The 24988-nt window shown below is 48.5% G+C and overlaps 1 protein-coding gene and 1 non-coding gene across 8 annotated transcripts; one reads left to right on the top strand and one right to left on the bottom strand.

The window, feature by feature from the left end:
- Positions 1-7291: 7291 nt before the first annotated feature.
- Positions 7292-14902, top strand: AP2S1 (adaptor related protein complex 2 subunit sigma 1). Of its 7 annotated transcripts, none has more exons than XM_020898059.2 (6): positions 7529-7594; positions 9466-9566; positions 9936-10085; positions 13713-13826; positions 14281-14340; positions 14531-14902. In XM_020898059.2, exons 3-6 carry the CDS (start codon positions 9993-9995, stop codon positions 14630-14632), a joined length of 369 nt encoding a protein of 122 aa, XP_020753718.1. In that variant the 5' UTR covers positions 7529-7594; positions 9466-9566; positions 9936-9992; the 3' UTR covers positions 14633-14902. The 7 variants fall into 7 exon arrangements, with proteins under 7 accessions (XP_020753715.2, XP_020753713.1, XP_020753718.1 ...); XM_020898057.2 differs by having other exon boundaries at positions 7563-7646; XM_020898056.2 differs by lacking the exon at positions 9466-9566 and having other exon boundaries at positions 7292-7541.
- On the bottom strand, positions 14097-14169 carry TRNAW-CCA (transfer RNA tryptophan (anticodon CCA)). The gene has a single exon. It is a non-coding gene; the product is annotated as a tRNA-Trp (tRNA).
- Positions 14903-24988: the final 10086 nt, after the last annotated feature.

The raw sequence follows: 24988 nt of genomic DNA on the forward strand, positions 1-24988 counted from the left end.
ATACGACTGAGCGACTGAACTAGGCTTCCACAGCACTTTTGTGTCCTCCAACCAAGCCCTGACCACCCTGGGTTTCCCAAATACTGATAGGTCTTTCTCACCAGACTGTGAGCCCCATGAAGACAGGCCTCAATTGAGGCTGTCTCAATTGATGCTACTGTTCCTAGCACCTGTCCAGGCACAAGGCAAGGGCTCAGGCAGTGTTTCCCTGGATGAACGAAGGGAACCATCAAGGAGGGCCTTCCCAGCTGTGCATTTCTTTCTAGTGCACAAGAGAGCTGGTGTTAGCTGAGCAAGCCAACCACCGGAAGCAGGTTTCCCTGGGGGCAGCCGCCTCCCGCGCACCCAGCTAACCTCCACTGCAGGATAAATAGATAAGCGAGAAAATAATCAGCTGACAGAGAGAGGTGCCGACTGTCAAGTTGTCAAAATTTCCCCAGCATGGCCCTAGAGGCCCAAATAGCTGGGACTGGACTTCCCACTAATCGTGGAGCTGGAGTAGGTCAGAAGAAGGACCCGAATCTAGATCCGCATTCAGGAGATGCACAGATAGAAAAGTCTGCAAAAGAGTTTTACGCAGAGGGTGTAAATGCTAGGGCATATTCTCTCTCTCCATTCCTCTAAAAGAATCAAAGGGTGGGGACCAGGTCTCAGATTGACCAAAGAGTCAGTGAGCTCACAGCGCCGCCTACAAACCAAACTGGGGAAGCTACAGCTAACTGATGCTTCTGGGGATGTCCGAGAGGGGTGAACTCTTCTGCCATTGGCCGGAAGAGCAGCCAATAACGAATAAGGAACAGGAAGCGGGGATGCATGGATTCACTGCAAAATCCCAGTCTGGTGGGTACAAGAAAAACGTCTGATGGAAAGATCGATGATGAACCTCCCAATTTCTATCAGCTTTACAATGGAGGGAATTCCCTGGCGCTCTCAATCCCTGATAAGGGAACTAAGATCCCACAAGCCGTTCCGCTGGACCAATAAAAAAAAATAAAATAAATTTCTAAAACTTAAAAAATAAATTTAAAAAGAGACAGATCCTGGACTTTCCTATCAGTACAATGGTTAAGACTCCACGCTTCCACTACAGGGGGCGCTGGTTCGATCTCTGGTCAGAGAACTAAGATACCACAGGCCACACAGCGTGGCCAAAAAATAGAAAGAAAAGATTGATCCTATTTTTTTCTTTTTTAAAAGTCTTTCTCTTTTAATTAATTAATTTATTTATTTTAGTCCTGAGGCGTGGCATGTTCCAGACCAGCGCACCCTGCAGGGAAAGTCCTGATAGATCCTGTATTTTAAAACGGAAATATAACACGCATGGAACAACAGACTGGTTCCAAATAGGAAAAGGAGTATGTTCAGGCTGTATATTGTCACCTTGCTTATTTAACTTATATTCGGAGTACATCATGAGAAATGCTGGGCTGGATGAAGCACAAGCTGGAATCAAGATTGCCGGGAGAATATCAATAACCTCAGATATGCAGATGACACCACCCTTATGGCAGAAAGTGAAGAAGAACTAAAGAGCTTCTTGATGAAGGTGAAAGAGGAGAGTGAAAAAGTTGGATTAAAAAGCTCAACATTCAGAAAACTAAGATCATGGCATCCAGTCCCATCACTTCATGGCAAATGGGGAAACAGTGGAAACAGTGTCAGACTTTATTTTTGGGGGCTCCAAAATCACTGCAGATGGTGATTGCAGCCATGAAATTAAAAGATGCTTACTCCTTGGAAGGAAAGTTATGACCAACTTAGACAGCATATTGAAAAGCTTAGACATTACTTTGTCAACAAAAGTCCATCTAGTCAAGACTATGGTTTTTTCAGTGGTCATGTATGGATGTGAGAGTTGGACTATTAAAGAAAACTGAGGGCTGAAGAATTGATGCTTTTGAACTGTGGTGTTGGAGAAGACTCTTGAGAGTCCCTTGGACTGCAAGGAGATCCAACCAGTCCATCCTAAAGGAGATCAGTCCTGGGTGTTCATTGGAAGGACTGATGTTGAAGCTGAAACTCCAGTACTTTGGCCACCTGATGCAAAGAGCTGACTCATTTGAAAAGACCCTGATGTTGGGAAAGATTGAAGGCAGGAGGAGAAGGGGACGACAGAGGATGAGATGGTTGGATGGCATCACCAACTCAATGGACATGAATTTGGGTAAACTCCTGGAGTTGGCGATGGACAGGGAGGCCTGGTGTGCTGCAGTTCATGGGGTTGCAGAGTCGGACACGACTGAGCAACTGAACTGAACTGAACTGATAACACGCATACTAAGAAGAACACAAATCACAAGTGTACAGTTCAATGAGTATTCCAAAAGAACATGCCCCTGTAGCCAGCACCCAGGTAAAAAAAAAAAACAGAATATGACCAATCTCTGAGAAGACTTCCCTCCATGTCCTTCTCCAGTCATTGATTTCTATGCCTTTTTAAATTTTGCCTGTTTTAATATTTTACATAAACAGAATTAAGTGACCTCTTTTGATCAACGTAGTTTGTTGGATTCACCCATATTATTTTAAATAAATGGAGATTGCTCATTCTTGGTGCTGCGTAGTATTCCACAGAATGAAGGCTCCAGTATGTATTTGCTTCCCCGGTGGCTCAGCTAGTAAAGAATCCACCTGCCAGTGCAGGAGACACAAGAGACGTGGGTTCAAACCCTGGGTCAGGAAGATCTCCTGGAGAAGGAAACGTCAACCCACTCCAGTATTCTTGACTGGAAAATTCCATGGGCAGAGGTGCCTGGCAGGCCATACAGTCCATTGGGTTGCAGAGTCAGACATGACTGAGCGTGAGCACGTGCATGTGCGTGCATGCGCGTGCGCGCGCGCGCACACACACACACACAATGTATTTACTCATTCTATTGTTGGTGAGTAGTTTCCACTTTTTGGCTATTATGAATAGGGCTACTATGGACAGTCTAGAATGTATCTTTTGGTAAATATGTGTACTCGTTCCTGCTAGGTATGTACCAAAGAGTAGAATTGCTAGTCACAAGGTGTATATGAGTACTACAACCAGTTTCCCAAAGTGGATGTTATTTATATTCCTAGAAACATTTAGAAAAATTTCAGCTGCTCCGTTTTCCCAAACACTTGATATTGTCCAGTCTTTTTTAATGTTGGCCATTTTAGTTGGCTGTGTAGCGGTATCTCGTTGTGATCTTAATTTGTCTTTCCCCAGTGATTAATGAGGTTGAACATCATTTCATATATACATGAACCTTCTGAATAGCAGCTTTTGTGAAATGCTGTTAAAATCTTTGCCCATTTTCTGTTTCTATATACTCTTAATTATTTTTAATACCTAATAATACATGAATTTCTCATCCTTGAAAAAAATACTCCAGCTAAGATGGAGTCTCCTTGGACAACCCAACCCCATCCTCTTGCCTCTCCCAAAATGTGGTTTCTTCTAGACTTCTCCATATATTTGCCTGAATGCAAATATTTTGTGATGATTGCATATGTACTAGCTGACTTTCCCCCATCAATGTGCATTTTGTCTCTTTCCAATTTTTCTCTATGACAAGCGTGTTGAAATGGGATCGAAAGGAGAGGATCCTTCTGGTTCTAAAGAGGAAGTGCTGGGACTGGCCCTTTCTGTCTATAGCTATAGAAAATAGATAGGGACTTCCCAGGCGGCCCAGTGGTTAAACCTGCATGCTTCCACTGCAGGGGGTAGAGGTTCAATCCCTGGCTGGGGAACTAAGATATCAGATGCTGTGAAGTGCAGTCGAAAAAAAAAAAAAAAGATTAAAAAAATAGAATATAGATATATATTCTAGACAGATTTCTGTCTATATTTATAGAATACATGGATATATTGTTAGATATCTGTTATATATATTGCAATATATATGTATATATATTGTTAAGTGCTTGTGTTTAGTCACTCAGTTGTGTCCGGCTCTTTGCAACCCCATGGACTGTAGCCCACCAGGCCCCTCTGTCCATAGGATTTTCTAGGCAAGAATACTGGAGCAGGTTACCATTTCCTTCTCCAGGGGATCTTCCTTACCCAGGGATTGAACCCAAGTCCCCAGTGTCTTCTGCATTGCAGGTGGATTCTTTACCAACTGAGCCATCACGGAAGCCCCCATATATTGTTTAATATACATATATATGTATACATATGCATACATATACATGTGTGTATGTGTATATATACATGCATACGTATACATATGTATATGCATGTGCACATGTGTGTGTACATACATATACACACATATAGATATAGACAGACTCACACTACAAACAACCCGAGCCATGAGATTCTTGAGAGCAGAGACAAAGTCTGTTCCCTGCTCGCACACTCTACCTGACTTTGTCCCTAACACCTCATCTGGACCAGGTGCTTCTACTTGAAGCGGTTGTGGTAGCCGGGCCTCCAAGACGGACGCCACTGATTCTCACTTGTATTCAGGTCCCCTTTTACATTGGATAGGGCAGTTCCGTGTACTGATAAGACATTGCGGAAACGACAGGGTGTGACTTTGAAGCCAGGTCATAAATAATAGGGCAGCTACTGACCTGCCCCTTCTTGACTCATTCACTCTGGGGGAAAACGACTGTCACGTGAGGACACTCACGTGTCCTAGTGGAGAGGGCCACTCGGTGAGGAACTGAGGCCTCCTGACAGCAGCCAGCGTCAGTCAGCCAACACTGTTAGGGAGCCCCTGGGAGGGAGGTTCTTCAGCGCCAGTTGAGTCTTCAAATGACTGCCTTCCCAGTTGACATCTGACTGCAACCTTGGGAGAGACACTGCCCGGAATCACCGAGGTAAGGAGCTTCCAAATTCCCAATCCACGGAAGATAAGAAATATGTATCATTGTTTGCTCAGCAATTTGTTGTTTATTTGCATATGTCATTTAAGTCTATTGCATATTGTCATTTAAGTCTATATGCATAAGTCTATACATATGTCTATTTCCTCTGCTAGACCATGAATGCTGTTGGGGTGGGGACAGTGTCTGTTTTCTTTTCTTTCATTTTTTTTATTATGGCAATTTCCAAGCATAAAGTTTGAAAGCTTTACACAGTTCAGTTCAGTCGCTCAGTTGTGTCTGACTCTTTGCAACTCCATGAACAGCAGCACGCCAGGCCTCCCTGTCCATCACCAACTCCTGGAGTCCACCCAAACCCATGTCCATTGTGTCGGTGATGCCATCCAACTATCTCATCCTCTGTCGTCCCCTTCTCCTCTGCCCTCAATCTTTCCCAGCATCAGGGTCTTTTCAAATGAGTTAGCTCTCCATATCAGGTGGCCAAAGTACTGGAGTTTCAGTTTCAACATCAGTCCTTCCAATGAACACCCAGGACTGATCTCCTTTAGGATGGACTGGTTGGATCTCCTTGCAGTCCAAGGGACTCTCAAGAGTCTTCTCCAACACCACAGTTCAAAAGCATCAATTCTTCAGTGCTCAGCTTTCTTTATAGTCCAACTCTCACATCCATACATGACTACTGGAAAAACCATAGCCTTGACTAGACGGACCTTTGTTGGCAAAGCAATGTCTCTGCTTTTTAATATCCTGTCTAGGTTGGCTATAACTTTCCTTCCAAAGAGTTTTACACAGTGTATACCCATATACTCAGTGTCTAGAGTCTATAATTTTGGTTGATTTATTTTTCACCTCTCTATCCTTTAATCTATCCACTAATCTAGCTTCTTTTTCTGACATATTTTAAGGTCAATTGCAGGGACTTTCCTGACGGTCCAGTGGTTAAGAATCTGCACTGGCACTGCGGGGATCTACGGTTCCAATTTCTGGTCTGAGAACTAAGATCCCGCATGCTGTACAGCACAACCAAAACACAAAAAACAAAACAGTATGCATATCATCAACTAGGGTTCCATTTTTTTGACTTATTTTGTTCGGGTAAAAAAAATTGGGGGGTGGGGGCACAGTCCATGGATACCCCTTAGGTAAATTTTATGTAAGGTGAAATGCACAAATTCTGTGTATTGTTTGTTGATTTTTGACATGTATCTACATCTATATAACTAAAACCTCTTTCAAGATATAGAATATTACTATGCCAAATCCAGCATAACCCTCGTCTCCTAGCCCCCTGTCCACGGAGATAATCGCTGCTCCTGTGTTTACATCACAGATCAGTTTTACCAACTTTCGTCTTCATGGTCATTCAAACAAATTACATACTAACTACTCACTCCTGTAAAACTTCTTTTATTTAGCCTTAAGGGTGTCTGTTTCCTTGATTCCTATTCATTCATTCATTCATTCAGGAAATTTGTCAAACACCAGACTTGTGCCAGGCACTTAGCTGAGTGCTAGAAATCAGGGCTGGGACCAAGGGGAGGCAAGCCAGCTGCTCACTTTCAGGCTCTTGCAAGGACTGGGTCAACATCTAAGAGTGAGTGCCTTTTAAAATTTTGCACCCTGGGCACATTGCTGACTTTATCCTGGTCCCAACCCTGTAGGAGATAGAGGAGTGCAAGAACTGAAAATGATCTCTTACCTCTTTTTGCCCCTACAGTCATTCAACACCTCTGTGTTAGTTCTTCTGCTAATACTACACTTTTAATTTACATCCAGGATATGTTTTGTTCTTATTATGGCAAGTCTGCCCTCAGTAGCAATACCTTTATCGAGTGCTTACTGTGTGCCACCGTGTTCTAGTAAGGGGTCCCCAACAGCCAAGCCGTGTAAGAAGACAGGTATACCTGTGAATAGGAAGCAAGAAGACCCCTATTACCTGATAGAAACAATGAACATTCATGATTTTAACTCATTTATCAAGCGCTTACCGTGTGTCGAGCACTGTGCTAAGTACTTGGGAAACTGGCCGAAGCTTTAAAACCACCCCACTGAGGTGACCCCTTGATCACTTCTCTTTAACAGATGAATAAATTGAGTTAAGAGGTGAAATTGCTCCCCCAAAGTCAGAGCTAGGGAACGCGACGGCAGGATTTGCACAGTTCTGACTTCCAAATTGATGCTATTAAACCACTGTCTGTCTCCCAGAGAAAACACTCAACACATTTTAAACAGAGCACAAGGTAAGCACGTAAACATAATTACATTTCCCAACGCAGTTTTTTATTTAAAACAGTTATTCCAAAAAAATAAAAATAAAAGTTATTCCCAGCATGTCCTTCTCGCCTAGGCTGGGAGGTGGAGGGAGGGCTGACAGAACTACTTTTCCCAGGACGCAACGCTCCTGGCTGTCAAGCATGTCGGGAACTGTAGTCCTCCGAGGAGATAATAACCCATGGCTCCCAAAATGCATTTGGAGCCTGAACCTTGCCGTAGGAAAAGTCCAGTCGCGCAGCATGCTGGGAAGCGGGACCGGCTCTTTTCTCGGTTTGTCTCCCGGACGAGCGAGCCTATTTTTTTTTTCAGGACTACAATTCCCAGCGGGCTGTGCGCGAGAGGGCGGGCGAATTCTTCTGCCGGAAGTCCGCTCTACCTCTGGGTCCCCCAACAGCTGCCAGAGCCGGAGCCACCCAGAAGCCGCGGGACCGGGGGCCGCTGGGGTCCGGACGGGGGTCGCCATGGTAACGAGGGCGCGCCTTTGCTGGGGATGGGCGACGGGTGGGCCCACGTGCAGGTACTACAGGCTCGGTGCGGTGCTGACAAGCCGCCCCTGCTGCGGTGCGAAGGTCTGGGCCGGGCGCGGGCTCTCGGGATTGGGGCCGATCAAAGGCCGGCGAAGGGGGCAAGTGGGGGTGGTTCTGGGCGCGAGTGTGTACTGGGGTTATCGAGGCTAGGGGGGCTTTTGAAGACCAGGTGCCAGGGGAGAGGGCTGTGCGGAAGGGAGACATTCGAGGTGGTTGGAGGGTTTTGAAACGGGGAGGCAACTCACGAGGCAGGATCTCAGAAGCGGGGAGAAGGAACTGGAGGTGGGGAGGGGGCGTCCCAAGCGGAGGGCTTTCCGGGAGTGCGTCAGGAGAGCTAGAGAAGAATGGGAGACGTTGGGATAGGAGAGAGGGAGTCTCTAGGGGCAGGAAGCTGATGTGGCGGGCGGAGAGGGGCTGTTGGAACTGGGTGGGATACTGCTGGTGAGAGAGAGTCTTAAGGGTAAGAGACTGGACACTGGAGACAGGAAGTACTGTAGGGAGTGAGGCTTTGGAGTTAGGAAAAGTGTGGTGTAAGAGGGAAGAAGGCTTGGAGTAGGGAGTGAATACTACACATGAATGGGGAGCAATGGAACAGGTCTCTGCAAGAGGAGGGGTCTCAGAGGGCAGTAAGCATGGGAGGGAGTAAGCATGGAAGTGAGAGGTGGGGAGGGGGTTTGGGGAACAAGGGCCGGGCATTGGAGCTGGCACCAATCCCCAGGGATGGGGCACCCTGACAGAAAGCACTGATACTGAGAAAGCAGGAGTCAAAAGAGAGCAATCCAAGGGGGCCGGGAGGACTTGGAGGTAGAGAAGGCTGTGTGAGGGGGCGGTACTGAGAGGGGACATCAGAGGGGCGAGGACACAGAAAGGGTGGGACTTCTCAGTGTGGATTCCCTGAGATGGAGAGACTCTAGTTGGGAGGAGAAACAGGAAGAGGTGTGTGAGGGAATTCAGGAGTCAGAGACAGAGCTCCCCCTTAGTTCTGCTCCCACGTCTCCTCCCTGTCGCCTCCATCTGTCTCTGGCTCTGGCCCCCAGGCTGTGGCTGCCTGGTGTGGGTCCCACCCCCACCCCCCACCCCATGCCCTTGGCCTGCCTGCCAGGACCCCTGCCTTGCTAGGAAGTGGTTTTCCCTGGCTCAGCAGAAGGGGTTCTTGGAAGGAGAGTGTAACATCCTGTTCCCGTCCAGCTCAGATGAGTCGGGGGAGGAGGGATGGAGTGTGTGGAGAATGAGGGTTACGAAAGAGAGCAGCCTCTCATGACCCGGTGGAGGCTTCCACAAGTTAGGATAAGGGGATTCAGAGCAAAGCCTTTGGATTCCCAGCTCTGCTTTCTGGCTGTGAGACTTCCATTCTCTGAGCCTCGATTTCTTCATCTATAAAATGGACATGAGCACGCCCATCTCCAACAGAACTGGGCTCAAAGCTGCATGCACTTGGCCCATGATTTTCTTAAAGTCAAATGGCAATGAATTATATTGAAGAACTTATAGTTGTATAATGCTTAGTATGTGCTCGTCACTGTGTTATCCCTGTTGTGTTCATGAGCTCATGCAGCGGTCTCGTGAGGGAGGTGCTCTCATTATGTCCATTGTGCAGACAGTGAAACTGAGGTCCAGAGAGGTGAAGTAACTTGCCTACAGCTTCACAGCCAACAGTGCCAGGATTCATTCGGGCTCTAGAGTCTGTGTTTTTAGCCAGTTGGTCAAATGCGTCAGTCGTAATAGTTAATCTTATTGAACACTCAGTATATAAACGGGACTGCACAAAACACTTCTGGGATCAACTTGTTCAGTGTTCATAGTAGCCCTGTGACAGCTGAGCTGGCTTTTCAGAATCTTAAAAACACCTTGCATCTCCTAGCCATCACTGATGATAATTGCAGCTGACACCTGGCTTGCCTGTTAGTGCCAGCCACTGACTAAATTTATAAACTTATTTAACCTTCAGAACACCCTGACAAGGTGAGTCTTCTAAGGGAAACTTGTTTCACTGTAGGGAAACTGAGGCGTAGAGGGGGGGATCTTTTGTCCAAGGTCAGGGAGGAAAGACTTGGCGGAGCTTGGGACTCAGCGCCCTAGAGACGACTGCAGAGTTGGCCAGTGGACGATAAATCACTCCACAGGGTGTTGGAGGGACCTGGGACCAGAGCATGTGGCCAGGTCAGCCTGGCTGGGCTCAGGGGAGTGGCTGAGACCCTTGGAAGGCAGGCAGCTGGGACACTTGGACCCCTATCTTCCCCATGGGGCAGGGTGGGGCTGTTGGGCTGGGCCACCCTGCCCTGGCTCGCCTACCCCACCTCTCTCCCTGCCTCCTCCTCTTGCCATCCCCAGATCCGCTTCATCCTCATCCAGAACCGAGCAGGCAAGACGCGCCTGGCCAAGTGGTACATGCAGTTTGATGATGACGAGAAACAGAAGCTGATCGAGGAGGTGCACGCCGTGGTCACTGTCCGAGACGCCAAACACACCAACTTTGTGGAGGTGACAGCTGCCCTCACCCCCGCCAGCCCCTCCCATACTGCCCTGCTTTCTTTTGACCCCCCTCTTCCCAGCCTCAGATGGCAATAACCCCTCAGATTCTCCTTCCTCCCCACCCCCCAGTCATTTATTCAGCTTGCCTGCTGTCTGCTTTCCTTTGAGGAGGGTGGGTTACTTTTCAGGGTGAACATTTTCAGACATACAGGTTAGTACAATGAGAAGTCAATTGAAAACTCCTCCAGCTTTCATCAGTATTAAGAGTTTGCATTTTGTTCTATCTTTTTTCCTCTCTTTTTAATTTTTTTTGGCTGAAGAACTTTTTTTTTTCCCCTGGTGCCTTTTAAAAACTTACTACAAAAATGCTCACACACATAAGCGTGGAGAATGGTATAATGAACCATCCCTGGTTGTCATGTTTTCAGTTAAGTTAGAGAGATCATGGGGGAAGCCCCGGGAGGTCTGGAGGGTAGGATTGTCACTCCCAACGGTGCGGGTTCAGTCCCTGATTGAGGAGCTAACATTGCACAAGCCATGTATTTCAGTTAAAAAAAAAAGGTATAGAGATAATGACATTTCATCCCTAAATATTTCAGGGTACATCTCAGAAAATAAAGACACTGCCTTCCATGACCACAGTATCCTCAGGCCTGATAAAAGGAGTCCTTTTAACATTCCTTACTAATGTTACTCTAAATCCAATCAATATTTAAATTTCCCCCAGATCATCAGAGGGCTTCCCAGGTGGCCCTAGTGGTAAAGAACCCACCTGCCAATGCAGGAGACATAAGAGACGCAAGTTCAATCCCTAGGTCAGGAAGATCCCCTGGAGGAGGACATGGCAACCCACTCCAGCATTCTTGCCTGAAGAATCCCGTGGACTGAGGAGCCTGGCGGGCTGCAGTCCATGGGGTCACAAAGAGTCAAACACGACTGAAGCAACTTAGCATAGCACAGATCATCAAAACTGATTGTCCAAAGCCAGTCAGGGATCTTGGCATTGCTTTTGGTCTCTTTATTGAGATGCTTCTAGCTTTAATTCCCACGGTAATAGCCTATTAAGAGACCAGGCTGATTGTCCTGTGTGTGTGTGTGTGCGCACGTGCGTATGCACGCTCGGTCATGTCTGACTCTCTGTGACCCTGTTGACTGTGGCCCGCCAGGCTCCTCTGTTCATGTAGAGTTCAACAGATATTTATTGGCGGCTCGCTATGTACCGAGTACTCTTTCAGGCACTGGTGATACAGCAGGGAGTGAAACAGAGCCAGCCCTTTCCCTCAGAGAGCTGACCACTGAGGTTTTTAGTTTTAGTCCATGGGAGGCTGTTATTATAATGAAGATATAGTGTATCAGGTATGATAGATGCCAGGGAGAAAAAGGAAGCAGCTGTGGGGGATGGAATGGCTGGGGTGTATACAGTGGGTAATGGGGAGTGGAACGTAGGTTTAAATGGTTTTATCAGGGAGTCTTCATTGAACAGGGGACGTTTGAACCCAGACCTGAAGGAATGGAGACGTGGAAGGAGATGATATCTGAGAAAGGAACGTTCCAAGCCCACGGAACCATAAGTGCAAAGGCCTTGAGGCAGCAGGGCGTACAGGGGCATTCCTGGAATAGCAAGAAAGCTGGTGTATCTGAGGTGTGGTAATCCAGGGAGGAAGGTGGGAGCAGATTGAAGGTATAACAGAAGCAGGAGGTTCAGGGCCTTGTGACCTGTCATGAGGACTTGGGCCCTTACTCTGAGCAAGAAGGGAGCCACAGGAGGCTTTTGAACTGAGGAGGGAGGTGGGCCAGCTTAGGCTTTAGGGATCCCTTTCTAAGGGGCAGGAGCAGAAGCAGGAGGACTGCTCAGGAGGTGACTGCTGCGGCCCAGGTGAGAGATGCTGGTGACTTTCACAGTCATGGAAACGGGGTGGTGAGAAGCATTTTGAAAGGAGAGCCAGTTGAAGGGCCGAAGATTGGAGGTGGTGTGGGAAAGAAAATGGAGCCGCCAGTAGGGGGCGCTGTCATTTCTCCAGATGGGCTGACTTAAGCAAAGAACAGGTGGAAGGGAAGATCAGCAGTGGGGTGTCCATTCCTAACCGAGTGGAGATGTGGGTGGCGGGATGATGAAGGGAGGGGAGTCGGAGCATAAGGGATGTCGGCTCTCCCGGGGCACCATGCTGCCAGCGCAGGGCCAGTCCCACGCTGAGTGCTGGAAACAACAGCATCTGAGGGACCCGGAGTGGGCAGGGAGGCGGATTAGAAGGAGCCAGAAAGGTTTGATGCCAGCTGAGAATGTCACAAGGGGTCTGGACCATCTTAGACCCCTCCCGACCCAGGCCCACTCCAGACTGTCGCCCTGTGCAGGGCAGCACTGGTGACACAGCGGTGACAGGAAGGAGCCAGGTGGATGATAGCAGGAAAGAAACAAAGAGAACTGTTCAGGGTCAGACCCTGCCAAGGCCACACCAGCAAGTAGAGTTAACATCCTGATATATTCTTACTAATCCATGGATTATGTGCAGGAGCTACTGTCATAATATTGGGGTTCCCTGGTGACTCAGCGGTAAAGAATCTGCCTGCCAATGCAGGAGACGTGGGTTCGATCGCTGGGTCGAGAAGATCCCCTGGAAAAGGAAATGGCAATCTGCTCCAATATTCTTGCCTGGGAAATCCCATGGACAGAGGAGCCGGGAAGGCTGCAGTCCCTGGGGGTCTCAAAAGAATCAGACACAACTTAGGGACTAAAGGACGAAACAACAACAGCTCGAAAGTCTAGGCATTCACAAAGATAAGCTAGAGGGAAAAAATGAGAAATCAGGGGCTTGAGTTGGCTTTTGCAGTTGCCAGCAGATGGCGCCACACACATACACGCTGGACTGGAGTTTTCAGATGCTTTGCCAGCCAGTACATCATGGATCTCTTGTCTATGTATGGCTTTATCTACTTACACATGGTGTAAAATTAGAGTCTGCATCCCTGGCTCATGAATATTTATTCCTGGGTTGTATTTATGTGTTATGGTAGGAATATTTATATTACGGTTCAGTTAAGGGCAGGACTAGGATTGTCTTGGTTACAGGTGGCAGTGAGCCTGTACCGCTCAGCACAAAGCCTGTCTGCCACCCAGCATGTACTCAGGCAGTGTTTGTGGAAGAACTTGTTAGATTACTTCCAGGCTGAGTAGTTTGACTCCTTCCAGAGGCAACAGCAAGTCAAGGAAAGGGGCAGATGGATACCCTGGAGCACCCCCACCTCTCGGCCCTGGGCTTTTGCACAGTACTGTTCCCTCTGCCTAAAGCACTCCTGCCTGATCACTCCTGCTCATCCTCCAGATTTCAGTGCAGATGCCCCATCTTCCAGGAAGCCCTCCCGGACTCCTAGGATGGGTCAGCCTCTTGTCGCCTCTGAGTACCTGTAGCCCCTTGCTGCCCACTCAGGGGGTGACTAAGGATGATGCGCCACTGGACTGTGAGCCCGAGGCAGGGAGAGCCAGGCCACCCCTCTGTCCCCAGCACAGAGTCAGACTGCAGAGCAGGGCCTCTGGGACCACGTGTGGAACGCAGGACTGTACGTGTTGGTACCATCCTGCCCAGTACTCGGGGTCCTCGGCACGCCCTGTCGCTGACTGCCCGCCTCTCTGCCCCGCAGTTCCGGAACTTCAAGATCATTTACCGACGCTATGCCGGCCTCTACTTCTGCATCTGCGTGGACGTCAACGACAACAACCTGGCGTACCTGGAGGCCATCCACAACTTTGTGGAGGTGCGCGGGTAGGGGGCAGAGGGCGGCAGCACCGTTCCGACCCCTTCTGTTAGGATACAGGGCCCTCAGCTTGGGGGGAGGGGATCCTGTCTTTCTCTGCCCACCTTGATGTTTCCTTTGGGCTCTGTTTCCCTTCAGTTTCTCTCTTGTTTCTTTCCTTTTAATATTTACTGATTTATTTTGCCTGCACCGGGTCTTAGTTGCAGTGCTTGGGATCTTTAATCTTCATTGCATCACGCAGGATCCCTAGTTGTGGCATGTGGCATCTGATTCCCTGGCCAGGGATCGAACCTGGGCCCCCTGCATTGGGAGCATGGCGTCTTAGCCACTGGACCACCAGGGAAGTCCCCGTCTGCCTTGTTTTCATGCCATCTCTTTCTGATGCCTCTGCTCCTGTGTGTATGTGTGTGTGTCTCCTTGCCCATCTCGCACCACCTCTGTCTTCTTCTCCTAGGTCTTAAATGAATATTTCCACAACGTCTGTGAACTGGACCTGGTATTCAACTTCTACAAGGTGGGATCAGGGGGAAGATGAGGAGGAGGGAGCCAGAGGAGGGGGCTGGTGGGGGGCCAGAAGCCCACAGCCACCCCGGTGCTTCCACTGGCGTCTGTTTCCTGGTTCTTGGGCATCAGAACTCCCCAGCCCCCCAGGGGTCCCCCCCACTGCTCACCCCAGGGTCTCCCCATGCACTCCCTTCCCTCAGGTTTACACAGTCGTGGACGAGATGTTCCTGGCCGGCGAGATCCGTGAGACCAGCCAGACGAAGGTGCTCAAGCAGTTGCTGATGTTGCAGTCCCTGGAGTGAGGGCGGCCGTCCGCTCCCGCCCCGGTCCCTCCCCGGACTAGCCTGCTCGTGTCCCTTTTCCGGGCCCGGGGTCCACCCCAGCGGCCCCCTCCCTCAGCTGCCCAGGAGGAAGGCACCCAGCTGGGTCTGGGCCACCAGGGAGGCGGCCACACCCCACGGCCTCGGGGCCCCAGCTGTGGGCGGAGGCCACCTCGCGTGTAACCGTGCTGTCCTCGTGTGATGCCGTGAGCGTGTGCGTGGAGCCCCCAATAAACCTGTGGTCCCCGCCTGGCCTCGTGTCCTTGCGCCTCTGCCTGTCCTCCTGGGGACCACGGGCAGCTCCAGGGGCCCTGCCATTCTGAGTGAGGTAGCGGGGTGGGGGCAGGGGCATTCACACCTGCTGCTGCCCGCAGACGGCCCCAGGGGACTGGGAAGGGTGACAGATTTAGACACCGAGCTCTCGCTCCTAAAATAATGACACTCAGAGCCAACACCGACATCTCCCAGGCCGTTCTAAGCGTGACACATCGTGCCTTCATTAACCCTCACAAGATGCAGAAGGGATGGTTAGAGGGGATCACTCAGCTCAGAGGGTCACAGAGTGAGTCTGCGGCTGAACCAGGTTTTCTGATTTTTAATCTTGTTTAGCTTATTTTTGGCCGTGCTGGGTCTTCGTGGCTACGCGGGGGCTTGCAGCGAGTGGGGACACTGGCTTCTCTTGCTGTGGGGCTCGGGCTCAGTCATCGTGGCGTCGCATTAGCTGCCCCACGGCACATGGGATCTTCCCAGACCAGGGATCAAACCTGTGTCCCCTGCGTTGGCAGCTGGATTCTTAACCACTAGACCAGCCTGGAAGTCCTGAGCCCAGGCAGGTGGCTCCAGAGTTCTAGTCCTCAGGCAGAAGGCCTGAGATGCAGGCCCCGGGCCCTGTGTTCAGTGGTTCTCAGCCGTGGCCCTGCCGGCCGTCGGGGCGGGTCAGTTCTTCACCGTGTGAGGCTGTCCTGGGCGTGGCCGGCCTGCCCGCCCCCATCTGCCAGGTGCCGGCACCAAGTGGCCCTCAGCCCTTCTGGCAACAGGAAACAGTCCTGCGTGTTTTCTTTGTTTTTGGCCACCTCGCTCTGCTTGCAGGATCTTACTTCCCCGACCAGGAATTAAACCCGGGACCGTGACAGTGAAAGCACCAAGTCCTAACCACTGGATCACCAGGGAATTCCCTGCACATGTTTCTAGTGCCCTCTGGGGTGGCTGTGCCCCCTCGCCCCATGCCCATTGAGAACAGAGTGGTGGCGGCCAGCTGCAGCCATGGCCGGCACCCCTGGCAGAGCTGAGAACGCCAGGCATGTGGCATCCGTTCCTACTGGTGTGACACAGCTTCGTGTCTGTCTCCCACCTGCAGGGGACGGGCGTGTCCCAGCTCAGTCCCAGGCATGCTGTGCAACCTCGGGGTCAGTCACTTAACCCCGCTTGCCTCTCTTTCTTCATCTGGCAAGTGGGTCGACTATAGTTTTTACTCTCATGGAGTGTCCCTGAGGAGTAAGTGAATTAATCCTGGTCAGTACCTAGCATCGGTCGACACGCATTCACTGCACAGACATTAAGTGCCTGCTGTGTGCATGGCCCTATGAGAGATACAGGATGCCTATAGACGTGGATGGTGAGCACATCATCATCTCCATTTTATCTGGGACACTGAGGCTTGGGGAGGTGAATTCTTTTCATAGATAAATCGTTCCAACAGTGTATTTGTTTCTTGTTGTTGCTGTAACAAGCTATCACGAACTGGGTGGCTTAAACCAACAGGACTCTGATCACTCGTGGGGAGTGAGAGCATGGGTGGGGGGCACCCAACTGAGGCTTGGATCTGCAGCTGGGTGATATAGGGTGGGAGGTGAGGTTTCCACGTGCCACTATGGAAGACCCAGCACAGCCTAGATAAATGAATAATAAAAATATTTTCCAGAACATTTCATCACCCCCAAAAGAAACCTGTACCCTTAGCTATCACCCCTCAATCCCTCCATCCCTTCCTACCCCCGCCCCAGCCCTGAGTCAACCTACTAATCCACATCTACTCTGTGGAGTTGCCCATTTTGGATATTTCACAGAGATGGAATCGTACATTATGTGGGAAATGGGAATGTTTTGAGCTGCGGAGGGATAACTATTGGCCATGTTCAACGTAGGAAGTCAAGGGTGGGAGCCAGGGCCAGTCAGGAGGTGACTGCAACAATCCAGGTGAGAAGTGATGCTGGCTTGGGACAAGCTGGGGACGAGGTGATGGGAGCCGAGAGACGTGATCAGATTCTGGACACATTTTGGAGGTAGAATCAATAGGATTTGCTGATGATTTGATGTAGGGGGGGAGAGAAGTCAGGGATCACTCCTAATTTTATAAGCTGAGCATCTGGAAGACTCGAATCACCTTTTCCAGAAGTGAGAAGACAGCGGCAGGGGAATTCTGTCAAGTTTGAGTTCTTGGGCCTCCAGGGGGAGATGCTGGGGAGGCAGAGGGTCTGGGGTTCAGAAGAGAGATGCAAGGTGAAGACAGACATTTGAAAACACCACAGTGCTGTTGGTGTTTGCTGCCATGACATCAGCCAAGATCACCAAGGGGGCAGGCGTGAAGGGAAAAGAGATCTACAGACCAAGATCAGGAAAAGGAGGAGAAATCAGAAAATGAGACAGAGGCAGGACAGCCAATGAGAAAGAAGGAAAAACGTTCAGTGCAGCACCCTGGAATCAGAGAAAAAAGCGTGCTCAGGAGAAGAGAGTATTCACACGTGAAATGCTGTTGAGGTCACCGCAGCTCTATGGGAATGGCTCGTTAAATACACCAAATGCAAAGGAACTTCTCTGCTGGTGCGCTGATTAAGACCCCAGCTCCCAATGCAGGGCCCAGACTCGATCCCTGGTCAGGGAACTAGATCCCACACGCCACAACGAAGCGTTTGCATGCCACAACGAAGACCTGGCACAGTTACATAAAAAATAAATATTTAAAAAGAATGCAGAGTGTGCCAGGCAAGCTTGCAGAGCAACCAGAACTCTTGTACATTGCTGCTTGGAATGGAAAACGGGGCGGGTTCTCTGGAAGGATCTGGCAGGTTCTTGTAAAGTTAAACATTACATTTCCTTTATGACTCAGCAATCCCACTCCTATTTGTTTACCCAAGGGAAATAAAAACTGATGTACAAAATTTCTACATGAACCCAAGTTAAATGAAGACCTAGGTTCATGCAGAGACTTGTCCGTGAATGTTCATAGCAGCATTACTCACCTTAGCCAAAAGATGGAGACAACCCAGAGACTTGTCAACTGATGAAGGGATAAATAAGAAATTCTATGTCCACATGGATGGTTATTAATTGTGTAAGAAGAATGAAACATGGATGCGTACTGCAATATGAATGAACTCTGAAAATGTATGATGACTGAAAGAAGACAGTGGGAAAAGGCCACATATTACATGATTCTGTACCATATGAACTTTCCAGAATAGTCCATGTTTTGTTTTGTTTTTAAACTCCGGTGTGTGTTTATTTATTTATTTTTGGCTGCACTGGCTCTTCGTAGCCATGCACAGGTTTTTCCAGCTGCAGTGAGCGGGGGGCCACTCTCTAGTCGGGGTGCAGGGGCTTCTCTCTGCGGCAGCCTCTCTCGTTGTGGAGCACAGGCTCTAGCGTGAGGGCTCAGTCGTTGCGGCGCACGGGTTTCATTGCCCTGTGGCGTGTGGGATCTCCCCCGACTAGGGGTCAAACCTGTATCCCCTGCAGTGGTAGGTGGGTTCTCATCCACTGGACCACCGGGGAAGTCCTAGGCCAATCCATGTAGACAAGAGCAGATTAATGATTGAGAATGCTTGAGGAACTGGGATTTGGGGGTTGATAGCTAGAGGGTGCAAGGCTTCTTTTCAAGGTGAAGAAAATGTTCTAAAATTGTGTTGACACAATATATGTCTGAATATATGAAAAATCATCAAATCGTACACTTTCTTTTTTGTCTTTTGTTATATTTTCAAACTCTATACTTTAAACAGGTTCATTGAATGATATGTGAGTTATAGGTTAATAATGCTGTTAATGACTGAATAAATAAATCTCACCTTGCAGTGGCAAACAGAAAAACAAAACTCCAACCCCTGCCCACCCCCCAGATGTTATTGTTACACTGGCTTTATTCTTAACCACCAGAAACTGGAAACAATCCAAATGTCCTTCAACAAGTAAATAGATAATAATCTGTGGTCCCTCCAGGCAATGGATGGATATTCTTCAGCATGGGCAAAGAACAAGCAGCTGATACGACTCAACAAGGTGGATAAATCTCAAATCTCATATCTTTTTGCTGAGGGAGAGAAGCCAGACCTAGAAGGGTACACGACACTGTGAAATTATTATTTTTGCTTTTGGTTTTTGGTGGAGCCACACGACAGGAAGGATCCTCATTCCCAACCAGGGATTGAACCCAGGCCCCCTGCATTGGAGCATGGAATCTCAACCTCCAGACTGCCAGGGAAGTCTTTTTTTTTTTTTTTTTTTAATAGTGCAAGGCTAATATGATCTCAGTTCCCCAGGCAGGGATTGAACCTGGGCCACAGCAATGAAAGCCCAGGATCCTAACCATTAGGGTAACCAGGGAACTCCCACAATGTTGTTGTAAGAATGAAGTGACTGAGGACAGATCAGGGATTGCCAGGGGCTGGTAGGTGAGCTGGGGGCCAAACCACAGTGGAGCACCAGAGGACTTTGGAGGGCGATGGAATTCTTCCATGTCTCCACTGTGACCGTGGGCCATCTGACCTTCTGCCTTGATCAAAGCTCATGGACCTGTCCATTAAAAAGGGTGAGTTTTAGAGACATCCCTGGCGTTCCAGTGGCTAAGACCGCACTTCTAATGCAGGGGGCCGAGGTTCCATCCCTGATCAGGGAACTAGATACACGTGTCACAACTAAAGATCACTCATGCTGCAACCAAGACCTGGCGCAGCCCTAAAAGAGTGAATTTTATATGCACCTTATACCCCCATCATCCAACAAAATTGCTTCTGAAGTCTAAATGCTGATCAACTGAAGAATGGATAAACAAGACCTGGAACCTGTGGCCCCTGCATTGGCACTGTGGAGTTAACCACCAGGCTGCCGAGGAGGTCCCTAGAGGTTTTTTTTATTTTTAATTAAAAAATTTTTAATTGAAGTATGATTGATTTACAACAACCTAGAGGTTTGTTTTTTTTTTTTTTTTTTTGAATGTGAAGTCCTCTCTGTTTTACTGTTTGCTTAAAAAATTTTTTTTTAAATACACTAGGTCAAAGAAAACACGTCCAGCGGTCAGACTGGTCAGAGCCACGTGTTTTGCAGTCTCTGGTGTGAGTGGACTAAAGCAGAAGCCAGACTCAGCCCTGGGCTTTTGAGGAAGTCTAGTGTTTAACTGGGAGACAAAGAGGAACTTGAGAAAAGTCACCAAAGCAAGCTGCTGAAATGTTATTGGCAGGCCTGCTCCTGGCCCCTGTAGGTTCCAGGGTTTTTAAAGACATCCTCCCACTTAATCTTCAGAACAAGGCTGCCCAGTAGCTGTTGGTTTTATCACTGCTGTTGCCAGTAAAAGCTTCTCTATGCAGATAAGGAAATTCTGGTTCCCAGAGGGAGGACCACTTGCCCAAAGACACATGACGAGATGAGATTGGAATGCTGGAGGCAGGATGCTTCTGTTCTTTTCAAGGGGACAAATTTTTGCAAGGGATCCCCTCAAAAGGTAAGAAAGGAAGTAGGAAACAATTTCAGAGATGCAGTGAGAATGTAATTCCACTCAGTAGCCACCCCACCCCTCGTAAAAAAAAAAAAACAACAAAACTTTCCATACTTATGAAACTGATTATCAAGTTTACGTAGTGTTATGGGTTGGACTGTGTCCCCCCTTAAAAAACTAAGTCCTCCCCACCAACACTTCAGAATATAACTTCATTTTTAGTTTTTTGGGGGTTTTGGTTCCTTTTTTTTTTCCCCAGCTGAGGAGAAGGGGACAACAGAGGATGAGATGATTGGTTGGCATCACTGACACAATGGACGTGAGTTTGAGCAAACTCTGGGAGATAGTGAAGGACAGGGAAGCCTGGCATGCAGCAGTTCATGGGGTCAAAAAGATTTGGACCCAATGAGTGACTGAACAACCACAACAGTGACTGGTAGGGTCTTCGTGACCCAACCAGAGATGGAACCCATGCTTTCTTGAAGTGGAAGAAGAATTCTTAACCACTGGACCACCAGGGAAGTCCTGGACATTAGGTCTTTACAGAGATGATTAAGTTAAGATGAGGCCATTAGGGTGGGCCCTAATCAAATAGGACAGGTGGTCCTTTAAGAAGAGGAGGTTTGGGGAGTTCCCTGGCGGTACAATGGTTAGGACTCAGCTCCTTCACTGCTGTGACCCGGTTCAGGGAACTAAGATCCTGCAAGCCCTATGTATGGCCAAAAAAAAAAAAAAAAAAGAAGAAGGGGAGATAGACAGGCTGAGAGGAAAGATGAAGTGAAGAGACACAGGGAAAAGATGGCCACCCACAAGCCAAGGAGAAAGGCTTGAAACAGATTCTCCCTTCCAGCCCTCACAAAACTTATTATTGTTATTACTTTTTGCCACATTGCACAGTTTGTTGAAATTCCCCAACCAGAGATCACATTAGGCTTCCCTGTCCATCACCAGTTCCCAGAGCTTGCTCAAACTCCACAGAGTCCGTGGAGTCGGTGATGCCATCCAACCATCTCATCCTCTGTCGACCCCTTCTCCTCCTGCCCTCATTCTTTCCCAGCATCAGGGTCTTTTCCAATGAGTCAGTTCTTCACATCAGGTGGCCAAAGTGCCCCCCTGCAGTGGAAGTGTGGCGTCTCAACCATTGGACCACCAGAGACATCTGATCCTGCTACAGCTTGATCTTGAACTTCTAACCTCCGGAACCATGAGCCAACACGTTTCTGTTGTGTAAGCTCCCAGTTTATGGGACTTTCCTCAAGCAGCCCTAGGTAATGAATTCATGTTGGAAAACAGAGAGACAAGAAAAGGCAAAACGATCTTCAGGAATACAAGAGGGCTGACCTCAGCAATCATCCAGATAAGTATTATTCAGGCTTAGCAGCTAAGGGAACATGATATTTACATAGGATTAGATGAGCGGATTAGCCAAAAAGTACAGAGAGCCCAGAAACAGACCTACGTATCCGGGGAGATACAATAAAGAGGTTGCCTTGCAGGTCATGGGGGCAGGGTGTGACTTATCCACATGGGGTGGGAGAGCCAATCTCCACCTCGCATCATACACAAAAGTCATCCCCACTAGGTTGCAAGACAAAATGCTTAGAGGAAAACATGGGAGAATAATTTTATGACCTTGAGGTTAAGAAGGATTGCTGCATTTAGACTAGTTGTAATTATGGGACTTCCCAGACAATCCAGCGGTTAGGGCTCTGTGCTTCCCCCGGAGAGGGCACGGGTTCCAACCCTGGTCAGGGAACTAATATTCCACATGCCATGTGGTCCAAAAAATTGTAATTGTTTCAGTTTTTAAAGAATGCTTTCCTATATTTCAAAATTTATGCCTCCTCAATCTTGATTCCTCCAACTACCTTGTTCCCTTCCTTGGAGTCAACTGGTATAACTATTACTTGTTATCTTGCTGATATACTTTATGCCTGGAGAAGCATTATAAACACACACACACCCTCTCCCTCTCTCTTAATGCAAACAATGGCATGTTCATCACACAGTTTCTTCACCTTGGAGACGATTCCCAAGGAGTATGTAAAAAACCTTCGTTACTCCTTTTTATGGCAGTGTGTGAGGTAGAGAAAGACTTCTTAGGATACAAAAAGTACTAACCATTGATTTTACATTAAAAGTAATATCTCTGGGCATCAAAAGATCCCATCAACAAAATGGAAAGATAAGCTGCAAGTTGTGAGAAGACGTTTGCAACACTTGTAACTGACAAAGGGTGTCATAACCACAGTATATAAAGAACTCCTACAAATCGGTAAGAAAAACACAAATAAGGAGTTTCCTGGTGCTCCAGAGGTTACGACTCTGCCTGGCAATGCAAGGAACACTGGTTCAATCCCCGATCTGGGAAGATCCCACATGTCCGGGAGCAACTAGGACCTTGCGCCATAGCTACTGAGCCGGCGCTCTAGAGTCAGGCAACCGAGCCCATACGCGGCAACGACTGAAGCCCGAGTGCCTAGAACCTGGGCTCTGCAACAAGGAAGCCACACCAATGAGAAGCCTATGCACTGCAACTGAAGAGTAGCCCCTACTCGCTGCAACTAGAGAAAGCCCGTGCGCAGCAACGAAGACCCACCGCAGCCAAAAATCAATCAACCAATCTTTTAAACAGTAAATTATTATAAAAGAAAAAAGAAAAAGACAAACAGAGATTTCCCTGGGTGGGGGGGTCCAGTGCTTCCAGTGCAGGGGACGTGGGTTTGATCCCTGGTCAGGGGACTAAGGGAACTAAGATCCCACTTGCCGCAGAGAGTGGTCAAAAAATAAGAAAGTGGAAGGGGAAAATGTGCAAAAAGGGAGGGGAAAACAGTTTTAGAAGTCCTGAAAGAGGGGGAAAAGGGCAGGTTATGTACATGGGGTGCGAGATTGGATCTCTGTCTCTAGCCACACACACACACACACACACAGACACACATACACAAACAGCTGCGGTGTGGTCCATTAGTAGTTGTTATCAGTGACCTGAGTGAAGACAGGCCTGGCAGAAAGAAGGAGTCTCAGTAACCTGGCTAAGTGTGAATTCAAGGTGGAGATGGGAGAGATTACTTCTTTCTGGCCCAGGGAAGGGAGAGGCTGGCCCAGCCCAGAGGGAGAGGGTTAGGGTGGAAATTTGGCTCTGTGCCTGACACCTGCCCGAGGAGTCTTGTCAAGGTTGGGTCAGCCTTGCCTTGCCTTCTCTGTGATGCAATCCGACACTTGGCTGACAACATCCTCTTAAACTGACTTAGTACAGGTCAGGCACGGTCCCAGGTGCGGCTGTGTGCTAGGCGCTTTGAGTACCCTATTTCCTTCCGCAACATAGAAACTACCATCTTTCCAGCTGCTCTGACTGGAGGGACTTTGAAGGAATTCTTGCCTCTTCTCTGCTTCTCATGGCCCATATCCTAGCCAGCAGGATATCCCGTTGGGTTGACCTTCAACGTACATCCAATGTCTGACTGCCAAACTATACGCTGGTCCAGCTGTCAGCATCTCCCACCTGGACTGTTGCATTCACTTCCTCACTGTTTCTGCCCTTGCCTCCAACAGAAAGGTCCTTCCTTGCCTGTTAGTTGAACCCTTTTACAGGAAGCGAATGATGTCGCTTCCCTCTTCAAATTCCTGCTGTGACTTCTGCCTTACTCAGCTGGACCCATGAGGCCCCCATCCCATTTCCAAGCTCATTTCCCTTCCTCTCCCCCAAGCTCTCTCTATCTCAGACACTGGCCTCATTGCTCTGCTCTGACCTTACCAGGCCCAGACCTGCCTCAGGGCCTTTGCACTTGCTGTTTCTCTGCCTGGGACCCTCCTTCCCCAGACTTCTGTGTGGCTTATTTCCTCACCTCCTCTGGTCTCTTCTCAGACATCACCTCCTCAGTTGGGTCTTCCTGACCTCACCAAAGAAAATAGCTATTTTTCTCTTTCTCCATGGTATCACCATTTATCTCAGAACCTATTTTATTTCTTGATTTCTTCCTTAAATACCACTTAACATAACAGATAGATAGATAGACAGGTCATCACTAGAGTGTCAGTTCCATAGGGCAAGATAGTTTTTTTTTTTTTTTTTTTGAACTGTTCGGGTCTTAGCTGTAGCATGCAGAATGTTTTTAGTTGGGGCATATGGGATCTAGTTCCTTGACCAGGGATTGAACCTGGGTCCCCTGCATCGAGAGCATGGAGTCTTGGTCACTGGACCACCAAGGAAGTCCCAGGATAGGTATCTTGTTCACTGCTCTACTCCAAGCCTAGATATTCAGTAATTATGCTTAATAGCTGCTCAATAAATAGTAAGTACATGAATAAACAAACAGCTGTAAAAGGTAGGTACTCTGACTATGTCATCTTGCTGATGAGAAGACTGAAGGTGAAGTTATCCACCCATGAACTTCCCGCTTGTTGAATTCTTGTGGCAGGTCAGCCCTGGACGTTCAGGCTCTCAAAGGAAGTCAGGATTGTCTCCTTGCCAGGTGAGGGGTCCCAGATTCAGAGACATGAAGTCACTTAGCTGGTGCAACACAGCCAGGAAGTTCTGAGATGGAAGGAGGTCTGCCTGCAGCCAGGGCCATCCTCTCACCTGTACAGGCTGGAGAGTCTCCGTGCCAAAGCCTTTATCAAAAGATCAGGCA

Source organism: Odocoileus virginianus, chromosome 20, assembly GCF_023699985.2.
Source record: "Odocoileus virginianus isolate 20LAN1187 ecotype Illinois chromosome 20, Ovbor_1.2, whole genome shotgun sequence".
Lineage (NCBI taxonomy): Eukaryota > Metazoa > Chordata > Mammalia > Artiodactyla > Cervidae > Odocoileus > Odocoileus virginianus.